At 48.1% G+C, this 24,243-nt stretch overlaps 1 protein-coding gene across 17 annotated transcripts in view; it reads left to right on the top strand.

Moving 5' to 3' along the window:
• NCOR2 (nuclear receptor corepressor 2) overlaps nucleotides 1–24,243 on the top strand; it is a 392,573-nt gene that overhangs the window by 121,894 nt on the left and 246,436 nt on the right. For all 17 annotated transcript variants that reach the window (XM_082203742.1, XM_082203745.1, XM_082203729.1 and 14 more), the window contains exons 3-4: nucleotides 5,314–5,441; nucleotides 16,873–17,047. In XM_082203742.1, the coding sequence (XP_082059868.1) occupies nucleotides 5,314–5,441; nucleotides 16,873–17,047 (303 nt within the window). The remainder of the gene's footprint in view (nucleotides 1–5,313; nucleotides 5,442–16,872; nucleotides 17,048–24,243) is intronic.

Below are 24,243 nucleotides of genomic sequence, written 5' to 3'. Positions count from 1 at the left end.
AGACATGCCCCCCCTTCCGTATCAACTGCTTGATACCCTGAGCTCTGTGGAGTCAGGATAAGGCAGCTTCCCAAGTTCCCATGAAGAGGTGTGGCAAGGGAAGCTTGGGGTCTTGTATAAGCAACCTGAAGAATTGTTTTCGGGTGGCATGATTTGTTTAGATGTGGGCAGAGAAGCGGAGTGCATTTTGAAAGGTTCCCCCAAGATCATTCAGCGTGCCTGAGAACAGGGCTCTGCTCTCCCCTGGTGTTGGGCCCTCTAGATGCTGCTGGACTCTCATCGTCCCTGGACACATTGGCCGGGCTGGCCGAGGCAGATGGTCTTCCTAGTCTAAACAGAGGGGTCAAAGTTGAGGGAGGCTATTCTAAGCGGCAACCACATCAGTTACAGTTTGTGTCTGTAGGGCCAAAGGGTCTTTGTTCTTGCCTTAATTCAAAACATGGTGCTTGTGTGTATTAAGTACCCGTTCAGATGACATGATTTGCTTGCAGAAAGTTTACTTGGAGATTAGACTATGTCCAGTCTTTATTGAGCTTTTATTTAGAATTTTTTTGCGGAGAGGTTTGTACTACTATGAGCATTCATCCTGATTCACTTTCAAAGTGCTTGCACATCTTTTCTGCTGTCTGTCTGTTCATCCCACAACTTGCAGTGCATTTCCCTGTCACTTTTCTAACCATGTTTTTTTTTTTTTTTTTTTTTTAGTGGGTTTATCATGCTAGGGCAATGGAATTCCTCCTGCAAAGTACAGGTGACCTAAGTTACTGACCAGGGATACAGGTCTTCCCTCCGCCCGCCCCCTCCTGAAATTGGCTTGAGGGAGTTGAGAGAACAGCATGCAGGGAGAGGAGAGGGGGGTAAGCTGAAACATCCGTGCAGTTGGAACATGGGTAATGGCACAGCATAGAATTCCACCCCAGGACTGTGACTTAGAAAACTACGGAATGGTTTCTGTTCAGTGCCTTTTGGGTGCAGGCTGCTATGTCTGGTGTGCAAGTGTGCACAGCTCATGTTCAGAGCAGGAGCTCAGCGTGACCAAGAAAAGGAAGACTTTTGCTGTCCATGCAAAAAGATTAAGCATCTGATAACCTAGACCCAGGCTGTGGTTTGTGGCTAATAACGCTTGTCTTTTGTCTGCTCTTTCCATCTGCTTGATAGATGTTCCGTTTTCACTTCTTACAAAATGTGAAATGTTTAATGCATTGTTATTGCCTCATACTTTATATTTTTATTTCTTTTTGACAGCACCTTTGGGGGGGGGGGCTTGCAAAAGAAAGAATCAGAGTTGGAAGGGACCCAAGGGTCTCCCAGTCCAGCCCCCCAGCAATGCAGGAATCTCAACTCAAGGATGAATGACAGACGGCCATCCAACCATCTGCCTAATTCTGGTTCTGTAAACACCAGAATTGTATGAACCCTGCTCTGAGACCTTGGCTTGCATTCAGCTAAGTAATAATCAGGGACGCGGGTGGCGCTGTGGGTTAAACCACAGAGCCTAGGGGTTGCCGATCAGGTCGGCGGTTCGAATCCCCGCAACGGGGTGAGCTCCCGTTGCTCGGTCCCTGCTCCTGCCAACCTAGCAGTTCGAAAAGCCATCAAAGCGCAAGTAGATAAATAGGTACCGCTCTGGCTGAAATGTAAACAGCGTTTCCGTGCGCTGCTCTGGTTCACCAGAAGCGGCTTAGTCCTGCTGGCCACATGACCCGGAAGCTGTATGCTGGCTCCCTCGGCCAATAAAGCGAGATGAGCGCCGCAACCCCAGAGTCGGCCACGACTGGACCTAATGGTCAGGGGTCTCTTTACCTTTAAGTAATAAATAAGAGTAGTTCTGCTGAAATAAAAGTTTTCTAAGTCCACAGTCCTGGGGTGGAATTCTTGGTGGTAGAGCATCTGCTTTGCATGCTGGAAGTCCAGTGTTCAGTCCCCAGCATCTCCGGGTAGGACTGGGAGAGAGTCCAGTCAAGTTCTGGAGGGCACTAAGTTGGCAAAGGCTAATTTAAAAGGATGTGGTAGAGGGTAGTCCAGGGGTCCTTTACCTTTCAGACCTATAAACAGGTTTGTGTATGATAAATCTTGGTTCCACAATACACTTGGCTGTATGTGTGAGGAGGGGGTGTGGGGGTGTGTGTAAAAAGATTTTTAAGAAAAGCTGCCCCCAAATCCACAACATCAGGATCCCCCCCTCCTTCTCAGGTTCTTTTAAGGGATTTTTAAGAGAGATTTTGAAATCCCCCTTTGGCTCGGCTAAAATACTGACTTACCTTCCTCGTGGATTTTTGCATGGTGACTCTGTTATGGCTGCCAGGTCTTCCATTTTTTAATGAAATTGCTCTTGGTATCATGTGGCTTTGGCCTAGGTTCTAAATAATTTGCTCTTTGTTCTTTGCACAGCATCTCCCCTCCCTTTCCTGTGGGCTAATAAGGAACAGCTGAGATATCAAGGTGTTTAATAGGTGTGGCAGAGAGCTTTTCAGTTAATTAAACTGAGGGAGCCCTCTCCTTTATGGAGGGGTCTAGGAATGAGATAGATGTGCCTTTTAATAAAATAGCACCTCCATCCTGCCCTCTCTGAAACAAATATTTCCCTTCTGAGTGTTTGAAGAGACATCCTTGAGATAATGGCAAATGGCTCAGGTCAGAGCTTTCTCAAATGATCTTCCTTCAGGAAACTCCTTGATGTATGGCCCATGGAAGCCTTTTGAGTTGTGAAGCAGAGCCAGTTGGTGGCCCTGGACTGGTAGACCAGGGTTCAAATCCCCACTCGACTATGAAGCTCACTTGAGTGCCCTTGGATTGGTCCCGATCTCTTGGCTTGGCCTACCTCACAGGGCTGCTGTGAGGGTGTATTATAAGAATTTAAGCTCTCAAATATATAAATTAAATGTACAAGGCAAACGCGTACATAAATACATAAACCACATGTCTGAAACAGTACATGAAGACAGTCCTGAAACCATTTTGACTCTCCCAAACTGACCAAATGTTTCTCTGCAAGGAGGGAGGAAATGAAAAAAACCTCCCCATTGTCTCTGTGATCACAAATCCTGCCTTAAGGGCACATTGAAGATGTGAATAGGGTGAGCCTGTGACCTGGCTGAGGAATGAAGAGTTTATCATTACAAAAGAATGGCCAGCCTGGCTGCGTGATCCAATCAGTGACCATTGACAGGTTTTCTGCCAGACAGGTTTTTGCTGCAAACCACCTCTTTCTGTGATGTATTGGGGGGGGGGTGTCCTGGGCTACACCCCCTCTGTCATGATGTTTCTGCGGGTGGTCTGGAATTTGAGGGTGGGCAGTTTGAAAAGTCTACCTAAGGGCAGGCACACCTTTATTCTGGGTTCCTTCTCCCTCCTGCGGGTGGGGAGTGAGGACCCTGTTGCAACAGTTTAATAAAGATCAGGCTTACTATCTGTTTTGCTTCTCAATATTCTCTGGTTGGCCTCTGTTGTTTTCTCCTACCGATAGGGAACCCACTTAAGGACTCTATAGGGGCTCTTGGATACCCCATAAGGGAAAGGGGCAGATTTTGTTTACAACAGGTGAAATGGGGAAGGGAGAGCCATCTTGAGTTTCTTGAAGGAAAGGCAGAATAGTGATAGTCTGGCGGCGGGGTGGGGAAGTGTGTGCATGTGTGCAGAATGGTACCGAAAAGCGAAAGGAAGGTGGTACTGAAGTGTAGGTCTTGATCAAATAACAGAACAATAAAATGTCTGGCCATTTTGATTGTTGACAACCTTTCTTAGGGGCACAAGACACAGGTTCTGCTATCAAGACACTGAATCTCGGACTATTAAGACTTGTTTTTAATACCACTTTGAGCCTTTGCTTCTTCTTTTACAATGGTCCATCTAGCTCAATATTGTCTGCACTGACTGGCAGCAGCCCTCCAGGCTTTCTGAGGAGGTTCTCCTCAGTGGTAATCCTCTGCAGGAAGCCAAGGCCAGAGCTCAGTGGTAGGGCGTCTGCTTTGCTTGCAGATGGTGCCAGGTTCAACACCCCACCCCACCAGGTAGGGATGAGAGAGACCCTTTTGTGAAATGGTGGGGTGCCGCTTCCAGTCACTGGGGACAGTGCTGAGCTGGACAGCCAGCTTTGTGTGAGGCTGCTTAATACATTCCTAACATCTGAAGAAGTGGATGGCTCTGGTCAGGGCTCTGCGTGGTCTGTCGGTCTCTGATTCAGAACTAATCTTTCTGGGAATGTCAGCTTTCATTGTGGTTATTGTTATAAGAATTCTAAGGTCTCATATATATATATTCATAACTATATATAAACCACATGTCTGAAACCCCGTAGAAAAGGTCCTGAACAAATTGACCTCAAATATTTCTCTACAAGGTCAAAGTGGGAAACCTCCCCATTGTCTCTTTCCTCACAAATCCTGTCTTAAGGGCACATTCAAGATATGAACAGGGTGTGACCTAGATTCAGGAATAAAGTAGTTATAATAACAAAAGAGTGGCCAAAACCCAGATAATGCAATCAGGTAACTTGCCACACATAAGATAAACAACGCATTCAGATTTCTGTTGCAGACTGCCTCTTTTGTGATGCAGGTATGATGTTTCTGGGGGTGGTCTTGGACTCCAGGGCGGGCAATTTAAAATGTCTTTATAAGGGCGGGCACACCTTTGTTCAGGGTCCTCCTCCTTTTCTGCGGGTGAGGGGAGCACCCTGTTGCAACAGTTAATAAAGATCTGCTTTGCTTCTCAATATTCTCTAGTTGGTTTCTGTTATTTTCTCCTACCTATAGAGAACCTACAAAAGGACTCTATATGGGCTCTTGGGTACCCGATAAGGGAACAGGAGCAGTTTCTTTCTTACATCATAAGATTATCTCCCCCCACCAATCTTCCTTTTATTGGTTAAAGAAGGGTGAAAGCAAACATGTTTCTGGTTTTTAGAGGCTGCAGAGGTAAGTTGGAAAAGTTCATGTGTGATACCTGTCAAAAATGAGTGGTGGCATAATAAAAATAGTTTTTTTGTGGTTTCCAGAGGGGCTTTGGTTTGCTTCAAAGCTTCTTGCTCACCCCTGCCCCCCCCCCCCACGACTGGCAAAACAATGATGCAAAATACCCCAAATAGAATAAATCATAGAAATTATAGAAATTGTTAGATGTAAGCTTGCATAGTGTATGCGGGTCACAAAATGCATATTCCCTTGCTACAGAATCTTTTGAGGGTGTGCTTTTAGTGTGGAGGGCACACAGTTCTATTGTGGGGAAGATTGAGAGTGTGTAATAGGCGGCTGAAACCTATGTGAAAGCCTCTGCAAATCCTGTCTCTTTTCTCCCCCCTCCCTTTTTGCTCAGGATGTGGGACTCTTGGAGTATCAGCACCATTCCAGGGACTACCCTTCTCACCTTCCTCCTGGGTCTATCTTGCAGCCGCAGCGGAGGAGGCCCTCCTTACTCTCGGAGTTCCAGCCAGGAAATGAAAGGTAAGGGGAATGCAAGGAGCGGTTGCGTGTGTAGTGCTATGCACAGAGTGCTTTGTGCACCAATATAAGTGGGTCTGTAGGGAAAGGTTGCAAAAATCTTGAAATACAATTTTTTGTGTTTAAACAACCACCACCATCCAAGGGTTAATGCACAAGTGGCACGAAATGGACCCAAAAATGAACAAACCCAAAATGGACAGAAAAATAAACTGATCTGTTCATCCAGTACCTTGAAGGGTACACAGAACATGGGAACCAGCTCAGAAACCAGGCATGTCCTCCTTTTGGAGGTTTCTGGAGAATTGTATGAGTGTTGGCAAGGGATGCTTTCAAGTATGGGATCTACCTGGTGAGATCATTTGATTGTGGCCTTTCCCAGCTTTGTGGTCTATGATAGCCAGAAAAATATCCACAATATTTCTTGGAAGTGGTTGCCAAAGAGAAGCCGTGGAGTTCCTTCCTTTCTCCATCAGTGGAAGTTTTAAAATATAGACCTGCATAAACATATGTCAAGAGCGGCTCAAGCCTAATTAATCCTTCTTTGGTGCAGCAGTTGTGGACTTAGGTGACCTCTTGAGGCCCTTTCCCACACCCCCACGCTCCCCCTCTTTGTGTTTCTTGGATTTATTGGTGGCTGGAGGCTGCAGTGCTGGTGAGGGCTAGCCACAGCAAATTCCTTGGGCTTTCTCTGGCACCAGAAGCGGTTCCCTCATTTCCCCCTCACTCTTCCTGCGCCAGAGGAGTGGGGAGGCGCAGCCGTCCATGCAGCTGAGTCCCACCCCCCACCCCGCAGATTCAAGCTAGACGCATCTGTAAGAGCTTTGGCTGGGTTCCCAGGTTCCGATTGCTTAGCTTCCAGCTGAGGCAGCTGGCTCTTGTGGGCTGGCAGGGGGTGGGGAGGAGCGGCAGGCACAAGGGAGGCCTGTGAATTTGGAGGAGAGGATTCAAGCAAACAGCAAGCACAGACTGCTGCTGTGTCTCTGAGGGGAGGAGGAAAAATGGTTGAGGGCAGGAGGCCAAGCCTGGCATGGACCAGGGCGCTCTGTGTCAGGCTGGTTTGCAGCCGATCCTCTACCCCTTGGCGTTAGGTAGAAGAGGGGTGGGAGACCTCAGGCCTAGGGTCTGAATATGGCCCCCCTGGACCCTCTGTCAGACCCTCAGCCATGCATTTGAACCCTCCTTGTGTGTGTTTCACCTGGCTAACGCCACTTGCGTGCCTGGGTGGAGGATAGAGAGGGGTGCCAGTAGGAACAAGCCTGCTGTAGAAAGGTAAAATATATCTGCTCCTCTGCTTGTCTTTGGCCCGGGCACCACTGTCATGTGGCCCTCAGAAGGCTGCTGAGAAAGGAATGTGGCCCACCAGCTGAAAAAGGTTCCCCACCCCTGAAGTAGAACAAGCTTGCCCAGCCTGCTGCCCCCAGATGTTTTTTGGTGAATACAACTCCCATCAGCTGTGACGGTTGCCCATGCTGGCTGGCGCTGATCGGCGTTGCAGTCCTACAATGTTTGATGGGAGCAGTAGGTTGAGGTGGGAGAACATTTGGAGAGGAATGGATGGGGGGGGATTATTACTGACTCACTGCCCATCTGCTGCCTGATGCCCTGAGTGTTAGTTTTTCCTTCCCTTTGTGTGGCATCTTAGTTGAGTGCTTGACCAGAGTACTGTGGAAGGTGCCACCACAATAACCTCCCTCCAGAAATGGCTGTTAACCGGAAATCTGCTGGAGCCCCGGTTTTCTTTTATTTTCATCCACACTCCGCTTCCTCGCCTGCCTGTCAGTTCTCGTAAGACACTCCTGTTTTTCAAAGCAGCTTACTCGCAGTCCTTGGTCTTCTCCACATCACCAGCACAACAGCGCATTTCCTTCTCATTCCTTCAGCTTCTCATTTTGGCTGAAATGCTTCTGCTTCTGGAAAGGCAAGAGAGCAACTGAGGGAGGGAGGGAGAGGAGCTTTTTGATTGATAGCTGCTCAGCAGCTCCAGAAATGAACCCCATGTGCCACATGAACAGCGGCTGGGGCCGTGGCAGGGGTGAGCAACCTCAGGCCTGGGGGCCAAAAGTTAGCCTTCAAGTATCTTTATCTGGCCCTCAACCCCCCCCCCCAAGCCACACTCCCTCTGTCCAGGTTACTCCTCTTGCTGGGCTTCCTTCGCATCCTCCATGAGTACTTGGCTTGGCTGGAATGGAGGCTAGAGAGAGTGTTTGTGTGTAGCAGCCAGCCTCCTGCACAAAGGTTTCTTGTTGCTCCTCCTCCCCTGGCATGTTGCCCCTGGAAGTTTTTCCAGAAGAGAATGTGGCTCCTGGGCTGAGAAAAGTTCCCTGACCCAGGCTTCAGCAGAGCCGGCCCACCCATGAGGCAAGGTGAGGCAACCGCCTGAGGCAGCAAGATCCTCAAGGCAGCAGATCTGGATGTCAGTCTTTCTTTCCTCCTTGTTCCTGGTGTGGAACTTCCCTCACTCCTTCCCCTCATCTTGGGCTGCGCTGTCTGTTTTTTGACAGCAAAGGCCACTATTTGTGCTCCAAGACCTCTCCCAACATTTCTCCTGAACACTACAAAATCACTCCCGGCAAGTTTCTCATGCTCTGCAGTAAGTGAAGCTTTCACAGCGATCTACATAACAATGTGTTTCGCAGTTATGATCCCTTGAGGTTCTGAAACTCACAATGCCCTCTAAATACCACCCGTTGCATGTTCCAAAGGCTTTGTGAAGGCAAAAAAGGGGGTGAAATCAATTATCCAAGTTCTGTTTGGCAATAGGCAGGTATGGCGAACCCTCCAGCCTCTCCAAGCCTTTTTCTTCAGCCCTCTGGCCCCTCCTTAGGACTGCTGAGCCAGAACCCTCACTGGCCCTGCTTTGCCCCTTCATTGCCTGGATGGATGATAGAGATGGGCATGAGCCGAAACTAGCCCAATGTCCCAAGTTAAAAGTCGCATGATTTGCTCAGCCGACTTCTGCCTCTGGCCTTGCCCACCATCGGCAGGTTGCTTAGAAGAAAACTCTGCCCTTGGGTTCCCTGCCCCGTGGTCGAAGGAGACTCAAATCAGAGAGGCTCTCCCAGTCTGTCTGCTGGTGGGCCACTTCACGCTGCAGAGTAGTGGGAGAATGTTGTCCCCACAGGCCCAACATGACATCACATGTGCATGCCTAGCGGATATTCGGCTGCTTCTTCCTGAGCTCAGAGCCAAGTCATTGCCCGTGTAACGGCCAGCTTTGGGGCTTGTTCTGAGTTATTTTTATATTCCAGAATCTGTGTTGTCTGTCTTGCTGCCTGCCTCCTCCCTCCCTGTTTGTCAGGTTCCACATCTGCTTGCATGTTCTTTGGCCTTCAGATCAGGCTCCTTCTAGGAGGAAGGGCAGTTGCTCAGTGGTAGAGGAGATACAGATCCCAGGTCAGCCTTCAACATCTCCAGGTGGATTTAGAAAAGATTCCCTTCTGGAAACCTTAGAGAATTATTGTCAGCCAGTGTTGACAATACAGAACTAGATGGAATAACAATCTGATAGAAAGTCAGCTTTCTATTTTTTTCTTTAATTTTTTAATTGATAATATTTTGATTAAACAAAATTTAGTAGAAATAAAAAGTAAATACAGAAGAAAATGAAATTAAAAGTATATTATATACTATACATACAAACAACTTGAATTCCATATATGCTTGTTTAGTTTACAGGTATTGCCAGGGAACTGCCATCGGAACAGGGGAGGGAGGTGGGGGGCCATTGGGATACAGAGAGCCTCCCAAAATCCTGAGGAGCAGTTCCTCTTCCAGTGGTGGGGAAAGCCACCCCTCCAGTGGAGAAGAGGGGAAAGGGCTTGAGGAGGCTGCGGAGAGCCCCAGTGCCTCACCTCGCCGGGCTGGCCAGGAGGGACACACGCCTCTTCCGTCGCCCAGTTTGCGCAGAGGGGTGAAACGCAAGGAGGGGAGGAGGAGACTTGGGGTGTCAAAGTTCTTATGCTGGGGGAGAAGCCGGAAGGGGCCACTCCCGGATTCTGCAAGTGACTAAGACGGACATGAACTTTGGAGATCTGCACCGTAAATAGTTTGCACAATAAAACCTGTAAAAGACAGGTTTGGAGTCCTGCCTGGTTACTTGCGAGCAACCACCAGCAGCATCTGACAGGTATATAATGTTATCATCCAAATACATATATGGTTATTTATAACCTATTATATTTTTTTATAAAAGCTTTCCAAATATTGTAATATTTTTCCGTAGAAAGGCTACATCTGTAAGCAAGTTGTTCATACATTGCGAGTGCTGTCATATGTTCAATCCATTGACTAAAGGGGGCCATAGATTTATCTTTACTGTGCCTAAATACTAGCCTTTTTGCCATAGTAAGGCAGCTTTCTATGACTCTAGTTTCTAAGGATCACATCCTGCAAGCACATCACTGGTTTTTTTTAGGGGAGTGGGTGGGTGTTGGCTGCTTCCACTTTTGCTCCAATCCTGCTCTGAAGGGATTTTATTGTTCAGACCCTCAGGCTGAAAAGTGATCCTGCCTCCATGCCTTCTGTGTGTCCCTGAAGCTGTTAACCAGGGGCCAGACGGCCTGCATCCAGCACCAATGCCTTCCAAATCTGGTAGTAGTATTCAAGCACACAGTCTCTTGCCTGCAGTTAAATTGGTACAGTCCTTTAAGATCTGTGCCATATTTTGCTTGTGGAGCCGTGCAAGTTGTCCCTGAGGCATTTTTATCTGGAGTTGTGAGGCATTTAACCTTGCAACACCTAGACAGCGCTTTACCACTAAGCTATGCCTTGCCACACCTCTTCTATTGTTTGTGGGCCATTTTCTGGAAGGTTTCCCCTGCAGCGTGTGTGCCGTGGGACAAATGAGCTTTGAAAAGTTATTTTAAGATCTCCTTTTCGTACACGTTGTACCACAAATACTTGCAGAGGAATGTGCTGGCAATCTTGCTTCTTTTCTTTGTCTGATCACCGCCCCAAGGCATATTTCTAACATCCTAGGCTGTCCCTGAACCGTTCAGAAATGGTGCAGTGTTGCCCAGGAATATTTGAAGTGTGCCCTCGAAACATCAAGATTTGCAGGCCCAAGGCAAGGCGCTCACGTTGGTGTCTAGGCCCCAAATGTCTGAAAAGCTGCTTCCATCCCCACAGAGACCCTCTTGAGTGCTAAGATCACTGGAGGGTTTTTTCTTGGTAATACTGCCAACTTCAGAAGTGTCAGGAATGGCTGTCTGGGACAGGGCTTTCTCTGTGGCAACCCCCAAGTTGTGGAGCTCCTTCCCCAGAGAGGTGCATCAAGCACCTTTGGTGCATAGTTTTTGAAGATGCAGATCTTTACCCCAGCCTTTGACAGTTAAGGTATTTCTGTTTTTGCTTAATTTGTACCTTGCTGCTTTTGTTTGAAATGGTTTTGCATTGTATTTTTACAATTGTATACAAACGGTTTTACAATTGGAAGCATGATTGCATTGCAGTGGCCTCTTCTGGGACCTCACAGTGGAGGGTGGGTAAGAAAGCATATAAGTAAATATATTAATCTGGCAAAAGGACTAGAATTGCATATATTTTCCCTTAAAAGTTGGAGTAGATCACAGCAGAATGGTCTTCAGTGCTCAGGTGTAAGCCTTACGCTACAAAAGGGTAAAAAGGTAAAGGTAAAGGTACCCCTGCCCGAACGGGCCAGTCTTGACAGACTCTGGGGTTTGTGCGCCCATCTCACATCTATAGGCCAGGGGCCAGCGCTGTCCGGAGACACTTCCGGGTCACGTGGCCAGCGTGACAAAGCTGCATCTGGCGAGCCAGCGCAGCACACGGAACGCCGTTTACCTTCCCGCTGGTAAGCGGTACCTATTTATCTACTTGCACCCGGGGGTGCTTTCGAACTGCTAGGTTGGCAGGCGCTGGGACCGAGCAGTGGGAGCGCACCCCGCCGCAGGGATTCGAACCGCCGACCTTTCGATCGGCAAGCCCTAGGCGCTGAGGCTTTAACCCACAGCGCCACCCGCGTCCCTTTACAAAAGGGTAGTGCCCCCTTTTAAGAAAGGGAACATCGCCACCAGAAGGAGGGCTGGAGAAAGCATGGTGTGCCTCCTGAGTCAAAACAAGTTGATGCTGGTCCTCCAGCTCAAAATGTGAAGGTGGGTTTTGGCATGTTTTCCATTTTAGATGGAGGACCTGAGGCCCTCTAGGCTTGCTGGACTGCAGCTTCTACCATCCCTGATGCATTGGGACATGCTGGCCAGCAGGACGGATGATGGGTTGGCATTCAGAAACACCTGTTGTACACTTTGAGCCACACCTGCAGTCCTCCAGCCTGCCTCTGCCTGCTCATTTTGCTTCAGGTGGTGTTTTCTTGTAGTTCACCTAGCTGTAGAAACAATATGTAAATCTGGTGGCCCTCTGAATGTTGATAGATGCCAACTCCTGTGATCCCTGACTATTGACCTCGCAGGCTGGGGTTTATATGGGGGTCGGAGTCTTAGCAGCATCTGGAGGGCCATCCCTGGCTTTTTATGCTTTTCTTTCACTGCCGTGTAGAAAACCAGCAGGAAACACTTCACATATATTTATCTCAGCTGGCAGCCCTTCTGCAAGTATCATTATCTGTATGTTTGCAGTATTATTACCCCCATATGGCAGATGGAGGGCCTCTGGTAGAAAGCGGGAGGCTTGCTGAAGGCCACCGAAGGAGATTGGAAGCAAGAGGGCTCGGAGACTTTGGAGCTTGAACACGGAAAACTCAGGTTGCAGGCTGGAGTCACGCAGCTACCCAGGACTATTTTTCCATAGGCCTCACAACCCACTGCAGGCCCAAAGGGGTATGGAACCCTCTTAATAGGCAAGCAACATTTGTTTTATAAAGATTGCTTTTCATGCTAAAAACACAAAGAAACAAAACCATACCTCCCAATGCAGTTTATGAACTTTATATCCACCAGTGCACAATACAACATACAGTGGTGCCCCGCAAGACGAATGCCTCGCAAGACGAAAAACTCGCTAGACGAAAGGGTTTTCCGTTTTTGCGTTGCTTCGCTAGACGAATTTCCCTATGGGCTTGCTTCGCAAGGCGAAAACGTCTTGCGCTTTTTTCTTAAAGCCGCTTGAAGAGGCGCAGTTGCGACGGACCGTGCTTCGCAAGACGAAAAACATCACAAGACGAAAAGACTCGCGGAACGAATTCTTTTCGTCTTGTGAGGCACCACTGTAATAGCAAAACATTGAGTTCATTCAAGCAATATTCACATTTGGTACTAACAATACAGTAACAGTAACCTAGCATAACATTAATAATCAGGATAGCACGTACAGCCCAACTCCTAAATTTGCCCACAAAGGCTAAATGATAGGTCTTTGAGGCTTGTTTAAATATTTGAAGGATGAGGCTTGCCTGGGCTCACTCAAAATAAATCTTGGCAGTTACGTGGCCACCACTGAGAAGACCATGTTCCCTGTTCCTCTCAGAACAAAATCTCTTGATTGGCCAGATCTGATATAAATACTTTCTCTCTTACCCGGCCAGCAGATTTCAAAACAGGCCAATTGCCAGAAAAGCAAGGACAAGACTCACCCGTTGCCTTTTTTTTGGGGGGGGATATATCTTCAGTCAGTGGTAGTGCACACACTGGTGTGGCATAAGAGGATGGCCAGTGTGGTGGGAAGATTCAAGGACAATCAAGGAAACACATGAACATTTCAGTGTAGTATGATATATATATATATATATATATATATATATATATATATATATATATATATATATAAAATTATTTGTAGAATATGGATAGATATATTTTCAAAATGTGAGCAAGAGCATCAAGTGATACTGAGGACAACCCTAGTGGTGTTTTCCAATGTATTTCTTTTCAATGAAATATTTTGTGTGGCCCAGAGAACAAAGTTTGAGAACCACTGTCTTAGGTGAATAGATCACTCCCCCCCCCCTCACTCAAGACTGTGCAACCAGCTTAGCACATTCTCACCACCACCATTACCTCCCCAGGCACTGAATGTTTTTGTTGCCAACAGAACAGTATTCGCTGCTTTCAGCATTTCATAGAACCATAGAATTTTAGAGTTGGAAGGGACCTTGAGGGTCATCTAGTCCAGCCCCCTGAAATTCAGGCTCCATCTTCTAACTCCGGGAACTGACCTCGGTTGGCGGACCCCACACTCCCCCTCTCCCGCACCCTGGTTTGGGAAACCCACCTGGCCTAGATTCAGGCTTAACCACCCTCAGCCCTAGCCTAGCCTTCTTCAGTGGTGTGGCACAACAGTCTTGGACTGTGGACTGCATGGCCCTGCAGGAATGTTTTTTCAGCCAGACAGCTGCATGCCCTTCTGGACAACCTTCCAGCAGCAGGTGGAGCCAGGGGCCACATCTGTAAATTTTATATTTGTACACTTGGCTAGTTTCCTTATATGCTCATGCACCCCTCTCTGTCCTCCGCTGAGATGAGCTTGAGACAGCTCAGTTGGTAGAGCATAATACTTTTAATCTCAGGGTTGTGGGTTCGAGCCCCACCTTGGGCAAAATATTCCTGCATTACAGGGGGTTGAAATAGGTGGCCTGTGTGGTCCCTCCCTACTCTGCAATTCTAAGCAAGAGGCATTATCACAGCTCAGGAGCCAAAAGGCAAACAGGGGGAGAGTCCCAAGGACCAGCTACAGGGAGCCTGAGGGTCCCCACACATGTCTTATGGGGAGGTCTTATTTAGGTGGCATTTCTACCTTTTGAGGGATGCGGGTGGCGCTGTGGGTTAAACCACAGAGCCTAGGTCTTGCCGATCAGAAGGTTGGCGGTTCGAATCCCCGCGATGGGGTGAGCTCCCGTTGCTCGGTCCCTGCTCCTGCCAACCTAGCAGTTTGAAAGCATGTCAAAGTGCAAGTAGATAAATAGGTTCTGTTCCGGCGGGAAGGTAAACGGCATTTCCGTGCGCTGCTCTGGTTCGCCAGAAGCAGCTTAGTCATGCTGGCCACATGATCCGGAAGCTGTACGCCAGCTCCCTTGGCCAATAAAGCGAGATGAGCGCTGCTACCCCAGAGTTGGCCACGACTGGACCTAATGGTCAGGGTCCCTTTACCTTTACTACCTTTTGAAGGAAGTGACGTAAGCCAGCCCTGATTTGTTTGGAGGGGGCACATCCTGATCATTCACCTGAGTGGGGCCCCGAAATTCTGCCCTCAAGCAGAATGTTGCCGTTATTCCAGTTCATGCCTTCTTTGCCCCACTCATTCCACCATCTTTCACTCTACCTGAATACCCAGGGTGGGCAGGTGGGTACAGCTGTATCTGCATAGTCACTTCAGAAAAATTCAATATATGGATAGAGAGTTCATTATGTGTAGTGCTTTTCTGAGGGGAGCGGGGAAGATTAATCATTAGACTTCCGTCTTGAGGAAAGAAATGGAAGCTGTAACAAATGGCTGTACATGTAAATTTGCCCTGTGCATTTTTGCCTCCCCCCATAGTAGTAAAGGCAAGGCAGTTTGTTTTCAAAGGAGGTTTGGGTAGGTTTGTGAGTCATTCTTCCTTGGAGCTGGTCCTTGTTAAGGGTTCCTCACCCGCTTTTAATTCTGTTTTCTTTATCCTTTTTCTTTTCCCCTTCCTGGCAATTAAGGTTTTGAAGCATTTGTCCCATGGTAACGAGAAGTATGGTCCTTTTGTCAAAAACGATACATTCTGTGCACGTTAATAAGCCTACGTTTGCTTGCAGCCCTCTGAAGCAGACGTGCGGAGTGTGTTGAGAGGGGAAAGCTTAATTGCGATTCTTATTGAAAGCAATTAATCCTCTTGATTGAGGGGTTGGGAAGATGGTGGTGGGTTGGGGAGACGAGCAGGTAGCACTTGCAATGCTAATGCCAGATGGGATGCCACAATAGGTTTACCAGATTTAAGATGCAGCCAAATAGGTTTGCCAAGGGGTTTCCTCCTCTTCATCTCCTGCCATCACCTTTTGGTCGTAGACTCATAGAATGGTAGAGTTGGAAGGGACCCTGAGGATCATCTAGTTTTAGTCCAAAACCCTCACTGTGGGAATGAATATGCAGCTGTCCCATATTGGGATCGAACCTGCAACCTTGGTGTTATCAGCCCCATGCATCCTGATGCTGTTGGACTCCCAGCAGCCCCAGCAACATAACAAGGGCAACAGCTAAGTATGGCTAGTATGATTATTTCTCAATTGTTTCTCACAAGCCACAAGGCATCCTCAACTGGTTTACAATCATCCAGCAGTATCTGGAGGGCCACAGGTTCCCAGTTTCCACCCTACAACGACTCTTGAGGGCAACTGGATGCTTGAGGGTGGGGTTCATCTTGTGCATACCCACTGACTAAAGGAGGGAAGCTCCAGGGAGACTAGGACATTGGTTATGAGACTCCCTTGCACCCACTGGGTGAGAGAGGATCAGCTGATATTTTCTGGCACCAGTGAAAGCTTCCCGACCACAGTGACTTTTTTCCATGGCCCACAACTGTGCAAGAGCAGGGCCTGGCAGGGGGTGACACCTGATCCAGATCGTGATTACGAAAGGGAATCCAGGTGGGACTTCTTTCCCTGGGAAAGCTCTGCAATGGCCAAGGGAGGCTGAGAAATGGTATGCTCTGCAGACTTGGGAGGAATGGATTCAAGTTGCCTTCTGCCCTAGGGATATATGTCAGGCCTGCCTCAAGGAGCTGTTTTGAAGATGCTTGCTAGGAATACAACAGAGGGTTTAGCAAATGGGAAAGATTCAGCATAGTGACAAATAGTGTGTCAGGCACTCAGGTTGAAAGACTGTCAAGCTTTTAATGACGTTTGTGAATGAGAATCAAACAATGAAACCAAGATGGGGCGGTGAGGGAAGTCAAATAAAATTACGGTTTTAAAATCTGTTGATGATGCTTTTGTTGTTACTTTTGGAAAATTTAATAAAATGTTCTCAAAAAAGAAAGGAAGAAAGACTGTCAAGCACCTGAAGCAACAACAGAAAGCCCAGAGGCAAAATGGCAGATATTCAGCCTTGATGGGTGGTGCAAGAGAGATTATAGTGTGGTGTGTGAGCGTGTTTCTTCTTAGCAGGGTTTGCTTACTGAGGAAGAGCAGCAGATCTAGGAGTCTTTATAGTGAGGCAGTATACAAATTCAATCAATGAATCTATTAATAGCAGGCAGTGCCATAGGATCGGCTGTGTGCACTCGTGTGATCCTTAGGACTGAGAGGATTCTGGGAGGGTGTGAGGACGTCTCAGCCTGAACTGCTCACAGTTCCCTTTTCTGGCTAGTGGAAAAGCTGCAGGAAACTGTCCTTCACCAAGGCTCCTAGGCCAGGACCCAGCAGTACTTGTCACAGCAGTCAGAATTCCTGTGCCCCTTTCTTTTGCTTTCTCTGGACTGCAGGTGTTACTCTGCATCCCAGGACTAAGGCTGCCTTGTGGCCCTGTAACGGATCCTTTCTTTTTGCCTCCCCGTCAGGTCGCAGGAGTTGCACGCCCGAGCTGAGTCACATTCCTACCTCTCTGACCTGAGCAAACAGTCGGAAATTGAGTTCATTGAGACGAAACGGCCCCGGCTGGAGCTGCTGCAAGAGCCTTTGCTGAGACATTCACCTCTGCTCAGTCAGCAGGGAGGGACGGAGGATCTCTCCAAGGTAAGCCAAGGAGCCAGGCACACGCAGTACAGTACATGTTGGTTTTGCGATGAGGAAAAGGAGGAGGAGGAGGTGGCGGCTGGGAGAAATACAATGGGCAACTTGAAAACTAACTGTGTGGTCTGCAATATTCTAGCTGTTTGCAATATGCAGCCAGCAAATGGATTTTTAGAACTCTCACCTCTGCTGGTCTTAGAGGCTGGTTCAGAGGAACTAAAATGTTGGCGTTGTCTTCACCTTACGTGGCCCCGCAGGCTGAACGCTTTGCAGCATAAGGGCCTGACAGGCACCCCAGAATGCGCCGGACACCTTGCAGACCCCACAAAATTCTGCTTTGCCAAATGGAAGGATTTGCAACCTTAATGGATTTGTCTGCAATATTGTCTGCAGGGCAAGCCAAGGTTTTTGGAAGCTGGATGAACAGGAGGGCTGCTGGTGTAAGTGAACTGAAGGACAAAGGGTGGCAGAAAGACGAGAGAGCAGAGTAGTGGGTTGGGAAGCAGGAATCTGGGGAATGGAAAGCAGTGGTGTGGTGCAGTGGATAGAGGTTCCTTTCCTCCTGTCAGCTGAGACATTCACTCACTGGTCAGCTATTGCCTCTCAGTGTGAATCCACCTTACAGAGCTTTTGTGAAGATTTTGTTTCTGTTTTGCTTTTATTAGTATTTTGTATTCTAATGCCACAGGATCTTCAGATTTAAATAATAATAGCAACAATAACAACAACATGGGCTAGCCTTATGCACACTGCCCTGAGCTCTTTTCAGAATAAGTGGGATACAAGTCGGTTGAGTTGAGAGAGAGAAAATAGGTGGAGGTGACTGAGGGAAAGGATGATGGGGAAGAAGCTGGGAAGGAGTGTGTAGAAGCACAGAAGGCAAGGAGCTCCCAGGGCTATAAAAGAAGTGAGGAGGGTTTCTTAAGGGGCAGGGTATTGCATGTGGATTTGAATAAACGATTTGGCTGCAGGCAGTGATAGTCCTGCCCCTGCACATTGGACTACAGGCTGTTGTGTGTCCCTTTCAGACTGAGTGTTGGATGCTCAGCTGCGGAGGCCTTGAATTTCGCTGCAGTTTTGGCTTTGGAAAAGCATGCTCTGAACTGCAAATGCTTGGCACAAACCTCAATTGCCAATTTTGTTTGTCTATGGCCGTCTGAGTGGGCTATAATCGTTCTCCGAGTGAGTTGTAATATATTTATGTGCCCCTGTGGGGTGGACTTTTGGCCTTGTACTTGGTCTTTCACTGCGACCTGGAGGTACACCAGCTAGAGCCAGATGCAAAGTAGTGGGGGGTGGGTGGGTGTGCATGCAGGCGCAGTTAAGAAAGAAGGTGCCTCTGATCAGTGCCAGAAATGAGAACTTAATCTTCTATCCCAGCTCCACTCCTGGTTTTTCTCTAAGGCTTTCTTAACTTAAAGCAGTCTAATTTAGATTTAGACCACAGATTTTGCTGGGAATAATTTATGCATCATCTTCAACCTTTCTGGGCCTATGGGCAAATTTGCAAACTGGAGAAGCTTGTACCATGCACACATCACAAACACACCCCCCCCGCGTGACTGGGGGGAACATAGGAGCATAGGAAGCTGCCTTTACAGAGTCAGACCATTGCGGGTGGCGAAAATGACAACACAAAAAATCTTGTTTGGGAGGGCAGCTGGGAAGGACATAGAAAACTTGTTTACTGGCAGAATTTAGCCCACAGAATTCTTCATAGTCATTCCAGAGGTGTAAGGGAACACCTTAAGCCCCATCTGCACTATACATTTGAAGCCTTATTATGCCACTTTAATTCAGTGTTTCCCAACCGGTGTTCCGCGGCACACTAGTGTGCCGCGAGACGTTGCCTGGTGTGCCGTGGGAGGGAGGCGGGCGAGTCGGGCGGCGAGAGGAGGGGCGGCGGCAGCGAGGAGAGGCCGCCCAGCGCGGGGCTCTCGCTGTCTGCCTGCCTGGCTGCCTGCGTGGCGCTGATGTCACGGGGCTGTAACGTGCCCCACATAGGCACACGCGGGGCGGCGAGCTCCCTCCCTCCCACATCCCATCGCCGGCTCTGCACCAGGCGGTAGAGCTCGGCGAAGTCGCCGCGCTGGAAGGCCAGCAGCGCGCGCGCCTTGGCCAGGCTCTCGCCCGCCTGCGCCTCCAGGCACGGCGCCTCGGCGTCGGGCGGCAGCGAGCCCAGGAAGCGGCCCAGCCGGCCGGGGTCGCCCGCCTGCAGCAGCGCCTCGCACACGCACGAGACCTGCTCTGCCGAGAAGCGCGGCGAGCGCGGAGGATCGGGCGCGGCGGAGGCCAGCCCCGCGCTTGGAGAGGACGCAGCAGCCGTCGCCAAACCCGATCCTCCTCCTCCTGCTAAGCCGCCGTCCTCTGGCTCTCGGCCGGGAGGAGCCTGCGGCGACGGGGCGGGCGCAGAAGTTGGCGCGCCTCCTCGGCAGCGCCTTTGTCCTCCTCCTCCAGCCTCTGCTCTCCTCCGGTGATTTTTTTATTTTATTTTTTACATAAGTAAAAAGTGACCTTTCCCCATCTGGCATGGTGGTGTGCCTCGAGAATTTTTTCATGAAACAAGTGTGCCTTTGCCCAAAAAAGGTTGGGAAACACTGCTTTAATTAGTCATGGCTTCTCCCAAGGATCCTGACAAGTGTGGTTTGTTAAGGGTGATGAGAGTCACTAGGAGACCCCCTATTCTCTTCACAGAGCTACAAATGGTTTAATGGCCAGTCCCGCTTCCCAAGGAACTCTGGGAATTGTAGCCCTGTAAGGGGAATAGCGAGCTACTGACAGCTCTCAGCACTCTTAGCAAACTACTACATTTCCCAGGAGTCTTTGGGTGGGTAAAAGCCATGACCATTTAAAATGGCATGCTGCTGCTTTAAACTATAGTGTGGATAGGGTCTTACTGAGCAGTATGTCTGCTTTGCCTGGCCGGTGTGTGGAGCTGTGCTAATGAGGGATTTTTGCAAAATCAGGCAGCTGAGAAATGGCTATTCCTCCCCCCCCCACCTTCCTTCTCCTTCTCCTATGGGAATCTGGGGCTCTTGTATGTTGCAGGGATTAAGCAGGCATGGGCTCTGTCCTCCCACACTGTCCACACTCACACTCAGTGGGTCTGGGTCATGGCCGAATCCTGCGTTAGACTTTAGCAGGCCTCCCACTTGGCAAGGGCCTCATATCTAACTGAGTGCTCTAGCTCTGGTGCTGGTGGTGGTGAGGGGGGTTGTAGCTCTTTGAACAGAGACAGTAAATGTGTGTGCGAACGCCACAGCTGCCAGCTCCTTAACCATCACCACCTGTTGGCATCTGTCTGTCTTGTGAGACAATGGAGTATGCCTCTGTGGGGGAAGTCAAGCCATGTTGTTCTTGCTGCTCCAGCAGCACCAAGAAGCCTTTCTGGGACCTGGTGTGTCTGGAGGTCCTGGGCTTCCTAGACGTCAAGATCCCCGCCTTGCCCTCACTGACATGGTCCAGAGGAAAGCAGAGCAAGACATTTGTTTGACACCGGCTTGGCTGCAGGAGTTGCCAGAAGGAGGCATACAAGGCGTCATCCAACTGTCTTACGGACTCCACTCTGGGTTCATTCCTTAGCCTTTCCTTCTCCCAAATATGTCCCATCACTACCAGGTTGGGAAGAAATGGAGGAGTTTGCAGAGGCAGCAACACATTTGCCATCATTTTTTAAAAAGAAACTCTCAAGGAAAAAGTCACCACTGTGAGAGACGGAGAGAAAGAAACCTGTGAGAGAGCCACTGTTGTTGAGTGGGGTACATACAGAGATCTTAAAGGGGGGGGGGGGCGGGGAACCAAAAATGAAAAGAAGAAGAAGAAATTAGAGTATGTAACAGACTGGCTAAACTATTATCAACTTAATGCTCTGTTTAAGGCAGGCAAAAATATGGTTTTGCAGACAAACAATCACAATTTGAAAAGGAGATATTAGGATTGAAGGTAAAAACTTTTTAATGATTATAATTTATTATTAGAGTGGGAAACGAAGGAAGAGTTTTTTAAGTCATCCATGATCAGCTGGGCTAGGGATGTGGGACATAATATTGACCTAAGCTTATGGAAACAATTTTGGAAAAACAACTTGAAGTTTACTGCCTGTTACACTTTAAAAGAAAACTATCTTAAGATGATTCATAGGTGGTATTTAACTCCCAACAAATTGGCAAAGATGTTCAAAGCAGAGAGTGATAAATGTTGGAAACGTAGAGAGAGTGTAGGAACATTCTACCATGTGTGGTGGTCTTGTAGGGTTATTAAAGATTACTGGGAATTAATCCATAGCAAACTGGGGAAAAAATGTTTAAAAGCTCCTTTCCTAAAAACCCAGAAGCTTATCTTCTGGGTATAATAACGACAGAAGTCCCTCCAAAACAAGTGAGTCTGTTGATATATGCAACCACGGCCGCACAGATTTTACTTGCACAAAAGTGGAGAACAGACGTGATTCCAGCAAAAGAAGAGTGGCATCATAAACTGCTGGAATATGCAGAACTAGTGGGTAGGACTAATAGAAACAGAGATGAAAAAGAACTTAAAGAGGATTGTGTGTTGTATATGAAAAATTATTATAGTAAGACAATCAACCTAGCAGGGTAATTATAATTCATCAGTGCAAGTTATAACATGAGATAAAGAGAAGGAGAAAGGAAAATTTAGAAGAACAGGAAGACGTGGATAGGTTGGGAATAGGGAGGAAACCATGGAAGGCGTGGATGGGAAGTATATGAAAATAATTTTTTTTCCTTACTCTTTTTGAATGCAACAGTTGTTGTAGTAATGTGGATGTACTAATGAATTACATCCACATTAACAGCAAACGAACAAATAAAAAGATAGCCACAGGCTTGTGGGTGAAAGAAACAGTGTGATATCATAGGATTAAAGGGAGCCAACTTAAGTCTGTGATTTATTTCTCCTCCTCTCAGACACAATATTGTTATTTTCATTCTGAATGCTTACATTTGGGGGGAAAGCAGTGAAAATACCAAGTGGACATTCCCTTGACAACAGTAGCTTTGTGCACTGGGGCAGGTGGAGAGCTGTTCCCCATTCTCCTCTGCAAAGAGATCATGGTTGCTTCCTGAGGAGAAGGCCGTGGGGCAGGAGGGGCTGGCCTTTGGCGATGCTGCTGACTGCATGGTTCCTGCCATTCGGACCGGGATGCAGTTAGCCCAGCACTGAGGCAAAGCGACACATGCTTCAGAGACGTTACCTTGTCTCTGTAACTTCACAGATTCCACATCTTGCTTCAACAACAAAACAAAACAAAACAACCAAGGTGGCTAAAATGAAGTAGTGCAGGCCTGAACAGTGTGATATTGTAGTGTGAGTGAGGAGATTAAAAAGTGGCCTGTGCTTATCTATACTATCCCTTCAGGGAGCAGATCCCAAGCATTTTATTTTCAGTGGAGAAATGTTTGCTTTATTTTTTCCACAGGTGGTTTTTTCCACTGGTGTTTCCTCTGTTTCTGTTTTGTTACACAGTCTTAGGGAAGCTCAGGCCCAGGCCTCCCCCTGGCCCTTGGGATGTTTCCGCAGGCCACACAACACCTGTTAACTTATGGAACTCATTGCCACAAGATGCAATAGTTCACACTGACCTAGGTTAGGTGGCTTTACCATCTAATTTGTATGACTATCAGTGGATATTAGTCGCGATGGCTAAATGGAACCCACATTCCCAAAGGCAGTATATCTGTCAATAGCTAGGGAGCAACAGCGACCTCCTGGTTGGCTTCTTGAAGCATCTATTAGTCCAGAATGCTGGGCAAGACAGGCTTTCAAGCTGATCCAGCAGGGCTCTTTTTAATGCCCGACCTTTCCCCCTATAATTCTGACATTGATTTACAAGTTAGGCCATTCATTGATTTTACAATTGAAAGTGATTCATACAACATACTGATCTTCAATTTTCAAGTGTGCTGTTGTTTGTGAGAAGAGGTTAGGGACATTATAGCGGGGGCCACAAAGGAAAAAGGCATATATATTTTGAGTTTGAAAAGGTTGAAGGCTTCTGATCTTATGAGTCTGAGAGGCTGGGCTTTCTTGTTCTGTTTCCCATCGGCTGTCAACTGTGTATTTTATAGAGAGATGCCAAAGACGAGCAGAATCCTGGGAATTTATTCACCTGGTGCTGTGCTGTGTGTCTGCCGGCTACTCGGATGCAGCTTTTAGAAGTGATCTTCTGCCTCTTTCTGCTCCTTGCCTTTTTGATTGACGCTTATAGCCACTGTTTAAATTACCTTTCAAGCTGTAACTGTGGCAAGAGACCCCCCCTTCCTCGTTAAGGCTGGCTGCTCCTTCTTAGCAAGCCCAGCTCATCATTTACATAATTAGACCTTTCCGTTCTGTTCCATCAATATTACAAGGTGACACCTCACCCTGTCTGCCCTGGGTGAAAGTGAATCCCTTAACTTCATGGATTCCACCTCTGTAATTGGAAGAAACGTTGTCTCTCCCTTTCGCTTCCCCTCGTCTCCTTCTGATGAGAAGCTTTGCTGAACTACACCAAGAGGATGATGGCTTCAGCATCTCATTCAGTGCATCCTTAAGGCATGATAATGAGGCGGCTGAAATGCCAGAAGGCAAGGAGATACAAAATTATACTCTCTCTTAAGTTGCCAACCTGGAAGCTTTAGCTTTGTACAGTTTTTACACAAGCATTGGAGAGGAAGGTTTTCTGATCTGGAGGGCCACGTTCCCTTCTGGGGCCCACATGCCTGTGCTGGGTGGGGTCAGAGGCAAAAGTGTGTAGAGCAATGAATTTCCATTTCCCCCTTGTGCAGTAGGCTTGTGAGTGCGAAAGGGATCTTAATTCAGGCCAGCTCAGGGTCCAGAAGTTGTGATTCCAAAGAATACAAGTAAGGCAAGAGATTTGGAGCTGAGCAGGAGCAATGAAGATGTCCCAGCAGTTGTGGTGCCCCCCCCCTTTTTTAAAGCCAAGGCACAGCGAGCTCCCTCGGGAGACTTTCTTGCTTTAAGGGGATGTTCCGTCTGAGTGGATTCCAACCCCCTTTCCAGGTGGGATGGTGGAGAGAGTGGCAGTTCCCTCTCTTTTGATACTCAAAAGAGGAGAACTTCCATCTTCCATTACTGGATGCCAGCCTTCACCCCCCCCAACTCTGCTTCATCTCCTTCCTCCTCCTCCATGTTGAGCTGCCACGCCATGCCAGGTCCTGGTGAAGCTAAGGGGCCCA

This window comes from Podarcis vaucheri (assembly GCF_965113315.1).
Source record: "Podarcis vaucheri genome assembly, chromosome: 16".
Lineage (NCBI taxonomy): Eukaryota > Metazoa > Chordata > Lepidosauria > Squamata > Lacertidae > Podarcis > Podarcis vaucheri.
This window is presented reverse-complemented; position numbering and strand designations above follow the sequence as displayed.